General features: G+C 32.0%; 2 protein-coding genes across 2 annotated transcripts; one reads left to right on the forward strand and one right to left on the reverse strand.

The window, feature by feature from the left end:
* Positions 1–917: 917 nt before the first annotated feature.
* On the forward strand, positions 918–1,280 carry LOC108327504 (uncharacterized mitochondrial protein AtMg00810-like). Its single transcript, XM_017561202.1, has one exon. It carries the CDS (start codon positions 918–920, stop codon positions 1,278–1,280), a length of 363 nt encoding a protein of 120 aa, XP_017416691.1.
* Positions 1,281–4,168: 2,888 nt separating this feature from the next.
* On the reverse strand, positions 4,169–9,322 carry LOC108322573 (protein trichome birefringence-like 2). Its single transcript, XM_017554712.2, has 5 exons — positions 8,032–9,322; positions 7,515–7,707; positions 7,237–7,427; positions 6,874–7,032; positions 4,169–6,121 (listed from the first exon to the last, which is right to left on the reverse strand). The coding sequence occupies exons 1-5, from the start codon at positions 8,727–8,729 to the stop codon at positions 5,779–5,781; spliced, it is 1,584 nt and encodes a 527-aa protein (XP_017410201.1). The 5' UTR covers positions 8,730–9,322; the 3' UTR covers positions 4,169–5,778.
* Between the last annotated feature and the right edge of the window lie 2,051 nt (positions 9,323–11,373).

Here is an 11,373-nt window from a genome sequence, read left to right on the forward strand (position 1 = left end):
CTAGAAAGCTCTTTAACCTTTGTGTTTCCATTGCTGATCTAATGGTATCACCTCTTCCTAAATATCCTTCAGACCTTAATTGGAAATTTGCCATGCAGTTTGAATTTGATGATCTAATTAAAAATAGGGTTAAATATGTTTTTGATCCCTTAACTTTTAGTGAAAATTGGAATTAGTCCCTCTTCAAAACTTTGGACTAATTTAGTCCCCAAACTTTAGAAATGTGTGAATTTAGTCCTTTTAACCAAATTTTGTTAACTTTATTTGATGTTTCAAACACATTTCTCAGTTAACCTTGAAGCAAAAATGTGTCAAATGGTATAAACAACTCAAATGCTATATGAAACGCACTTGAAACATCAAATGAACCTAACAAAATTTAGTTAAAAGGACTAAATTCACACATTTTTAAAGTTTGGGGACTAAATTAGGCCAAAGTTTTGAAGAGGGACTAATTTCAAATTTCACTAAAAGTTAAGGGATCAAAAACATATTTAACCCTTAAAAATAATATGAGGGATTTGATTTTGTGACCTTGTAATGTTAATATCATTCATTATATGTGAATTTTCATACGTAAAAAGAGATCTGATGGTTGTTTTGAGCATTACAAAACTTGTCTTGTAAGTGATGACAAGTCTCAAATTGTAGGTATGGATTGTGATGAGACATTCAATCTTGTGGTGAAACCCACGACCATTCGCATGGTTCTCACCATTGCTCTTTCTAAATCTTGGCCCCTTCATCAATTGGATGTTTAGAATGTCTTTTTCAATGGTGATCTTCATGAGACTGTATACACTCATCAACTATTCGATTTGTGTGATTCTCTTCAATATGATCATGTTTATCGCTTGAGGAAATCTCTTCATGGTCTGAAGCAAACGCCTTGTGCTTGGTACCAACACTTTGCTAACATGACATACATTGATGACATCATTCTGAATACCTCATCCCATGACCTTCGCAAATCTATCATGACATTCCTTGTCTTTGAATTTTCTATGAAGGATCTTTATCATTTGAGTTATTTTCTTAAGATTGTTATGATAAGACATGCAAGTGGCTTGTTCCTCAATCAGAGCATTTATGAGAGCGACATCATTGCATGTACTGACATGACCTCTTGTAATCCTTCTGCTACTCTGGTTGATACTAAGCAGAAGCTTAGTACATCCTCCGACATATTGTATGAGGATCCCACTATGTACCAGAACCTTTTCGGCATCGTACAATATCTCACCTTCATTCTCCTTGACATTTCATATGTTGTTCAATAAGTTTGTCTTCACATGAATGTACCCTACATTAAGCACATACTAGCATTAAAACACATTATGTAGCATGTTAAGGGTACCTTCTAGTATGATTGTATCTCTATCCAACCTCTATTGAGAAACTTATTTCTTAATTTGATGCTGATTGGGGTGGATGTCTTGAGATCATACGCTCTACATGTGGTTACTGTGTGTTTCTTGGTGGCAATCTCATCTCCTAGTCTTCAAAGCACCAACATACTCTCTCGCATTCTAATGTAGAGGTTGAATACTAAGGTGTTGCAAATGTTGTTGTTGAATCTTGTTGGCTCTACAATCTCCTACTAGAGTTTCATTGTTGGCTCTACAATCTCCTACAAATTGTGATAATGTTAGTACCATTTATCTATTTGATAATCCTATGAAACATCAACTCACAAAATATATTAAAATGGATATTACTTTGTTCGAGAAAAGGTATCACGTGGTCAGACATGAGTTATTTATGTTCCTCTCCGTCGATTGATCGTTGACATCTTCACTAAAGACCTACCTCGCTTTTTTTATGATCTCCAAACCAATTTAAGTATCCATAAACATCCCGCTTAGACTACGAAGGCAAATTATTCTTCTGAAATTAAACTAATTTACAATTAATCTCTAGTAATTAAACTAATTAAATTATGTAATTTGGTTATTAAATATTTTGTAACTATGCATAATTACATTTACTATTTAGCTCATACTCTTTTATATATATATATATATATATATATATATATATATATATATTCAAATCATCTTTTTTCTTACAATATAGAAAAAAAAAACAAGGGAATAATATAACGATGTGTAGGCTAGGCAGTGTTGGGACGTGATTCCTAGTAAAGCAAAGCTAGAGTAAAGAATATATTGAAGGCTTCCTAGTACCTTCAAAGGTTTATATAGGCAAGTAGGTGGTGGGGGTGGTAGTCATACGAAAATAAGAGCAAATAACTAAACCTCTTATACTATGCAATTAGATAGAAAATTGAGCATGATCTTGGACTGAAAAATATAATGTGAACAAGGGCCCCAATGGTTTTGATTCCGAATTGAAATCACATTGTGGAAAAGTCAGTTGTACTAGGCCTTCTTCTTATGACATTTGGAAAGTGGATCACAACATTTATAATTACTAAGTTGATGACTGCCTAAGCAATCCTCCAAATTTGAACGTAAATTAAACTAAGCTCACAGTAAAAACATATAAATTTTGGATTATGAGGGGACCCAAAACTCGATTCCAAATCGGAACCGACTCAGATTTTCCATTAAGTGTCGTGTACCCATTTGCAATATGGTGGACCATTGTGCTTTCCATTATTAAAAAGGAAACAGAGGTTAATATAAATAATTAACTCAAGACAAAGCAATCTTATTGTTCTGACCTAGTGAAACTAAATAGCAGCTTTTGTTTTTGTTTTTGTAATAAAGGCCACAAAGAAAAGTTGAGAAAACAAGCTGTGGTCTCCTTCACTGTAATATTGGCTTAGCTGTTGCTGCACACATTATGAGTGGTTAGCAGTAATAAATAAATTGCAAAGTTAGATTCTAAAAGGGTGTAGAAAAAAAATGATGCACATTTTGTTTGTTTGCTTAAAGAAGAGGCAAGGTGAAAAAAAGCTTGAGTGGATAGTCTAGCTGCTATTATTGTGTGCATATCTGATAAGGAGATCACTTACCATTTCAGTAAAATGTCCCTTTTATTTGGTAAACCTTTTTTCTATTTTGGTTCCTTATTTCATAAATAAATAATATGCATAGATGCGTGGTGAAAAAGTAATCAAAACGCATATTTTGCAACACATCTCCCAGTGTTAGTTTTCAACTTGATAAAACGCTCAATCAAGCACAAGTCGAGAAAAGTAAGTCAAACCAAGTTCAAAAGGACCCTTCTAATGTCCGTTAAGGCAGAGGGAAAGAGAAAGAGAAAGAGAAAGAGAAAGGACTCTTCAACGTAAGTTGAAGCTATTGACTGCAACTTTTATTGACTAATATATAAAAAGAAGATGACTCGAGTGTTTGGTGATAGTGGAATGATTGTTTTAAGAAAGAGGGTTGAAAAAGGCCTCAGAAGATACAAAAGAAGAGCGTATGATAAGGATTAACATAAGGAAGTTAAAAGACTTTAGCTGAATTGAAGGGTCAGGATTGTAGATTTTGAGATCTCAAATTGGAAGCAATGTATTTTGAAACGTTGCAAAGTACAAAAGACAAGAAAACAAACACGGGGTGTTGTAGCATAGCTTTGCTGGCATGGCTGGTGAGAAAGAATGAAATTAGTGGATGATTAAGACGATATGTATCATTCAAAGCAAAGTGGGGATACAGAATCAGCAAGTGGATTCACTGATCCAATAACGTCCAATAATCAAAAGTCAAGCACCAATGAAAAAAGTAGAGGGTCGGTACCCATGTTTGAAGTTTATTACATTGACACTCATATCCTTCATCACTCCAATATTTCTCCTTCATCTCTCATTTCTGCCATTTTTACACCATTCTCTAGTTCCTCTTAAATTTCCTGGCAGAGTGTAATGTGCAGTATGAAAAGAAAATTTGAAGACTATGGAAAATGGAGAAGGTAAAAGGTTTAACACCACCATAACTAAGAGTCTGTTAGATTAGCTCTATCTTGATTATAACGAAATTAAGAACAAGTTAGGTAATTAGGTTAAGGTTAAAATAGTCCATGATCAAATAAATGCTTTAACCTATCATTTATATATTTATTTATTTATTTTTAATGGAGACTCTACTGTATGTTATCTCTCATCACTTTCTACAATTGCAACTTTTAAATTTAATGGTTTGAAAGCAAAAGTTTGGATAATGAATAGATCATAGCACTTCTGAGTTTCTCAATCATCAGCTATTTAAAGCAATGGTCAGAAACTAACTTCCCCACTAGCCTTCTGTAGAGCCCTTTGGAGAAATAATTCAAACAAATCTATCTGGTATAAGCATGGAGCTCTGTTGGCAAAAATCAATCCATGGCTCTTGAAGAAGCATGGAGGATTGTGTGAGAGGGTCCTCACCCTTCACACTGCACCTCTTACAGTTTGCTTATGCTTAGCCATTGGCTTCTCTAATCATTAACCACAAAGGGGTATATATGGAGGAACATAATTCTCTTTGAGTCTCATGATGCAGAGAAGCATTCTCCATAGGTCAGAGAAGCTCTGGCTGCAGCCAAGCAAACCGGCAAGTCACAGAAAGGCAATGGACTCTCTCTCATTAAGGGGTCCTTATGGCTATGTATTGACTCTATTATAGTCCTTCTTCTTCTTCTTCTTCTTCTACAAGTAGAATGTAATAAACAAAGATGTTCTTTCTTTGAGAAGCTATAGCTACCAACTTGTGTTGTCCACAACACTCAATTTGCAGATGACTAGAATCCGGCTCTCTTCAGGTTCTGCAGATGAGTATGTAGGTAATTATAACCTTGTAATCCTCTCTCTTTCCCTAACCTTCTTGTGTATCTTAGTGTGTATGCTTGCTGTGTTGTGTGGCCTTATATGCAATAAAATAATTTTAGTAGTGCTTTAGCTCCTTAAAAGGGTAGGGTTATCTTCTGCACAACTTGATTGGTTAGAAAAGCTGCAAAACCCTCCTAGAAAAGTTGTTAAAAGTAAAAAATTACCAAGCCACTTTTGCACTCCACTTTCTGATTTTACTGAGATTAACTCTGGATAAAACAACATTCACAAGTGGAAATTTTATTTGCTAAAATTAATATGAAGTCAATCACTAGTATTTGAGTGTTTGTTTTTCACCTCAACACACACTTTGCTTACCACCCTTTTTCGTTAATGGTTCATGAAATATAGAGTTAAAAATTGGAAGAACGAAAGACATTCATCACCATATCCCTTGTATATTTTCTACTAATAATTAAATGTCAGGAGAATACACTGTTTAAAAGAAATGTCATTTTGTCCCATTAATAGAATCTCAAACCCCATTAGGAAATTGGAAGAGAATTTAATTTCATCTATACCTATTAGCCAATGGGAGAGAGATTCTTCTTGTCTTAAATAGAATAGCCATTGTATCATAAGTAGAATCCCAAATCCTAAACCATCAGAAAAAAATTATCCTTTTACACAAATTTGATCCTGTATTTTCTATAACTGATGTATCAGAGAGATTCATATAAAACTAAATAAAACATAAAAATTTCGTACCATTCCAAGTATTATGATTTGTGCTGAAAATACTACATACGTGAATACAAAATCCATTTACTTTTTTATCGAAAACGAACACCTTAAGAAAGTGTCTCGAACCTCAGAACCATGGGAAGAATTGGCAAGCCAATCCACTATCGTGTTTCCTTCCCTCGCTATCTTGTTCATTCTTATCAAACTATCACTAAAGGCATGCAGCAAAAAACTTATAGCATACATATGTTGAATACAACTATAACTATGCAAAAAGAATAAGAAACTGGTAGTGGAATGATTATGAGGAAATTTGTTCAGCTTTTCCAAGTTCCCCTTCCATATTTTAAGAGAGAAACATATAGCAGTTCATTCCAAGTATCTGGTACCCCTGGCAAGCACCAATGGCTACAGTCTTCGAATAGTGCAGTGGAGTTCTGATCCATTGATTTCTTATACTCCTTTCTGTATACCGAAGGATGGCCGTCTTTTCTGTAATCTGTAAGCCTACTTGTATTCATATACACTACTGGGGTTTTCATATGTTGAATGACACTTTCTAGAGCCCTCATTTTTGAAGGATACTTTTGTAAGTAAGTTTCATTAAATATTGGCTCAGTTTCTTTATGACACTGTCCTCCTGAATTCCACTGGCCACCCCTGCAGAGTATTACAACTTACTCAAGGTATAACAGATGCATATCAATCTCTAAATTACTAAAATATACCACTGAAGTCACCGTCACCTTGGAAAAGTCTTGGTAGCAAGATATGATTGTGGTTAAAACAAATCACAAAAGGCAAGTCTTATTGCCAGTAGCTAATTCAAATTACAAGGGTTAGTGGTTGGTCTAAATTATAACCAGATTTTCACGCCATCTAGCAGGTAAATTTCAATTTGCTTAACAAAGAACAAATCCAACCCAGTGGTGCAAAACTGATGTTTAAGCAATATATCGTAGAGTTAATTGTATTTTGTATCAGTTTACTACTGTATCAATACTAAAAGCAGGTGCACGCCATGCTGCAAGGAGGAATTTGTTTAAGTACTAAGCCAATAGCAATGATAAAAACAAAGTAACGATAAGCTAAAGAGGTTTTACCTAATAGGAAAAAAAAGAAACTAGAGAGTCTAAGGATAGCACGTTTTCAACTACCAACAACATTTTGTTTATCTCCTGATCAAACAGATCTATCAATTACCAAATGGTGGCATAATCCAAATTTTCTCACAATGAACTATTTAATGTCATTATTGCATAGACATAATTGTGGATAGCCAAAAGAATAATGTGACAATCAATATAGATGAGAAAGGGCATTGGCAAACAAGTATTTCATAAGTAGCAGATATTTCCAGTTAGGAGCAGGCTTCCATTGAATTGTGGAAACTACGAAAAAGAGAACAATACCAGAAATGGGTGACTGAGTATCCTCGGAAGAAAACCTGAGTTTGATTGGCATTGATTTTTCTGTCAACCCATTTAGCCCAAGTTGTCAAGGCTCTGGTGTATGCATCCAGAACCTTGAGTCTTGCGTGTACATGGTTTCCTTCCTGATAATAATCTTCGCTGTAGCAGTACCAGATGACAGCAAAATAAAAAAAAAAAAAAAAAAAAAGAGTGCTTATTTGGAGGACATGAAACAAGCAATATATAACAGAACATAAATTAAGGATAAAGGAAGACGAGAATTAAATATTTGATTGATAAACCAATCTCACATTACAAAGTTACAAACATCAGATAATGTGGTGTGTAGGAAATTGAACTCACCCTTTTGATGTTTTTTCATGGGTCCACCAATGCCCTGTGTTGAAGACTATGATATTAGCATCTTGATACCTGGTCGTAGTCCAGTCCATTAAATCCAGTCTTAATGTCTCAAATGATCCATTTTTTGACTTGAAAGTTGACTCTTGAACAATAAATGGCGAAGCAACAAAATCCACCGAACAATTATAATCCTAAAGTATAGCAAAAAGTTATAGTAAGAAACCATAACACTACAAGATTCACAGTAGACAAATATCAAACAAGTGAAGGAAACTCACCTCAAATCTAAAAGAATAGACACCTTTCTTCTTAAATTCCCTTCTTCCCGAAATTTCAAATACCCGTTTCTTGTTCCTGATGCTTTCACGGAGAATGCATACGAGTGACTCCCACATGTTCCTGTTCAATGAATCCCCCACAAAAACCAGCCTCTGTCCCCTCAACCTCTCCAGAAAATCGGTTGCATTCAAACTGAGAGGTAACAACATGATAACATCAATAATTGATCAAATACTAGAACAGTTGTACTTTGTTTCTGAAGTTAAATGCATGTTTTTGCTCTGAATAAAAGTGACTTCAACCACATCCAATTCATGTCCCAAACATAAAATTTATAATAAAGTAAAAGTCTTCTAATTCATATTGTGTTTATCATATATCTTACTTTCTCATCATTGTTACAGTAAATATGAAATATTGATCTCTTTTCCTCATTCCATTACAAGCTACTTTTCTGTTCTAGATTAACATTAACACTTCATATTCTTTACATACCAACAATTATTATATCTCTACCTTGGAATATTGCACCCATATGGCTGCCATCTCCATTTTACATATTCTGCATCGGGCCTCCCATTCAGGTGGCAGTTAAAATCTCTATCAATATGTGGACAAGACCCTAAAGGATAATATGGCTTTGATTCATCTCTTATCCACTTTCCATGAAAAATGTCACATTCCTCATGTAAACCACCCTGCATCTTTTCATTACGAGTGACAGTTACATTCCTTGAACTATTTTTCCCTACCAAATCCCCTTCATGTTTTCCTTTGTTACTACTCTCTGACAACAAATAAGAAGAAAAACTATAATTCTCCAAACCCTTGTCAACCTTTGTTTCATCCAATACATGATTCACACCATTTGTTCCATCCACAACTACAGCACTTCCCTCTTTAATAATCTTCACGGAATTTTTGTACTCATCAGACTTTGAAGTGTTACAACTGCTGCTCCCAGAGGTAGAAGAGTGGCTAGTGTTGAAAGGCAAGAAGGGGCAAGAAGCAAGCGAAGAATTTGCACCAACAGTGTTTAGTTGTGGAACAAAGACGGCAACTTTGGGAACTCTGAGAGATTTACCAAGAATGAAGAGGGACAACAAAACAAGAGAAGCTACAACACCTAAACTGAACCATGAAAAAAGTCTTCTTCTGTGTGGCAAAAAGGGATCAGAGAAGGCGAGTCTCTTCACAGAGAAAAGAACATGCATGCTGCTCTTGCTACCAAAAGCGAAAGCTTGAGTATATCAGAGTGATTTTGGAGGTGTGGAACAAGTGAAGAAAACAATGTTCTTGGAGATTCAGAGTTGGGTTGGTGCAGGGTGTGGTGATGTTGTGTGTCTCCTTTTGAAAGAAAGCAGAGGAACAACACAGACAAAAACAAAATGAACCTGTTACAATAGGAGTAATAATACTATAATACCATGTTCCAACAAAAGGATTTCTATATGCCTTTAAATATTATTTATATCTCCAATTTAAGTTAATTATAGTAAGTTTATTAATTTTCCCAATATTATTATATTTCAAAAAAATAAGAATATTTTTAGTCTTCTAAGACAAGATGCAAAATTTTGAACTACAAAATACTCTTCCTTCTGTCATGATTAGAAAAGGTGAGTGAATAAAAGAAAAAGAAGCATATTTTTAAGCAAGCTTCAACTTTGCTCATATGTTGATCTAAGGCAGCATCCATATAAGACTCCATTGTAGGATCAATGGATTTAACAATTTACTCAATTGATGAAGACGCTGGTGTAGCTTGCTCAGATTTGGTACATGTAAAGGTGATGTATTTGAATGTGTTCTTTTGTTTAGAAAACACATTTTTAGAAGAAGTATTCAGACAAAATATCTCAGCTTTGTATGATAATAAGAAAAAATATTTCATTGACAATTTAATTTGTGTTTTTGTTCTTTCTATCATCTCTTTCAGAGGTGGACTTTACATTTTTGTTTTTGAAAGCACAGATTTTGATTAATAGGAAAGATCAACACCAGTGTAATCTAATTCCTCGTTTCATGTGTAATCTAGTTTTTAAATTTGAATTTTCTTTATTTTCCTTTGAATTAAATTATTATTGGGAAATGACTTATTTTTCTTCTAAAAAGGAGGGTAATAAATAAGTTATGTTCTCTGTTTGAATGATAACTAGTATTTTGTCACATAATATAACTTATTTTATATAATTAAAATTTAAAATAAATAAATAAATATATTTAATAATGTAACGTTCAGTTTAACGTATGAAAAGTTAAGATGGAAATAAGAAAACAATTTAGGAATATAAAACTTAGAGCTATTAAATTAGTATATTAATATTAGCATCTTCATGACTATAGGAATTTAGAGTGGTTTCTTTTAAAAAATAAACAAAACCTTCCAGAATTTATGACACTTGACTTAAGATATATAAATGGAAAATTTGTATTTATACTTTCAAACTAAATAATGTTTGAACTTAACTCTTTACATAATAATTTACAGCCAGTCAGGATAATTATTTTGTATATATTCAATTAGTTAAATAAGGTAACTAATATACGCATCAATTTCAATTTCATTAGGTCAATAACAATTTTATTCAACTTCAGATCAATATTTTCTAAACTACTCAATTTTTAAATATTAATAACAGTATTTATAATATACATATAAATCAATCAAATTAAATTAGAATTATACACTTTAAATTCATTGAATAAATAAATCTATTCATATTTTACATGCAAACACACAACTATACATGTAAATATCACTGTATAAGAAAAACAAATGGCTAGATCATGATATTATAAAGTTTATTGTCTCTAAAATTGTATCTTTTGATGAAAGAATACATAAAAAAACAATACTTTAAAGATATGGGAAAGAAAAAAATTTAAAAATAAAGTAAGTTTTGTAAAAAATGTTATTAAATAATTAATATTTTAATTTTGATATTAAATATAAACTTATTTGAATATTTTTAAATCATCTTTATTAAACTTAACTCTAAACGTTACAAATTACATTTTAGCTTTACAAGAATGACTGATGAGAAAATTGTAAATGTATAATTACCATCATCAGGTGAAATCATCAACTTTAATAGTTCATTGGAACAAAGATTGATTGGGAATAGAAACAAATAGTTTATAGGAATAGGTTTTACATAATGTTTATCAAAGAATTTATTATTACCATCTCAATTCTTATAATGATTTGAAATTGAAGGCGAATCAATATTGATCATTGTTATTTTCTTGTCAAGAATATATATAAAACTAAATTGATTTAAACATTTCTGATAATTATATTCAATGAACTTATTTGCACTTTTCATATTGATTGTTTTTTATGATTAGATTTATGGTCGAAATTTAAAACCTAATAAATATTTTTTTATATACTAATAATTATAATAAATAAAATAATTTTAAATTTATATATTTTATTTTATATTTATAATGTAAAGAGAAGAGATAGTGTAAAGAATTCTATTGTTTTAGCATATTAAAATTTAAAGGATCAACTTAGAAATTTAATACCTTCTAAAATAATCTTCTTTTTATATTGTTTTTCAAAATTTGTTTTTTCTTCTATCAATTATATTTTAAATGGTTTTCTTTTTTAATTAAAAATAGAAATAAATAAAATAGAAAACGTAACCACTATTTTCTTAAAATTAAAACAATATTTTTACTTTTAAATTTTTATGAAACAATTTAAAAAAAAGTTGAAGTATATATCAAAATTAAATACATAAAGAAAAATTTATTGTCTCTAGATAAAATAAAAATATGTCGCATATCTAAAGAGTAACATGGATACATATTTTAGAAACTTATTGCCTTTATAAGTATTTTTTTTTT

Source organism: Vigna angularis, chromosome 1 (genome assembly GCF_016808095.1).
Source record: "Vigna angularis cultivar LongXiaoDou No.4 chromosome 1, ASM1680809v1, whole genome shotgun sequence".
Classification (NCBI taxonomy): Eukaryota; Viridiplantae; Streptophyta; class Magnoliopsida; order Fabales; family Fabaceae; genus Vigna; species Vigna angularis.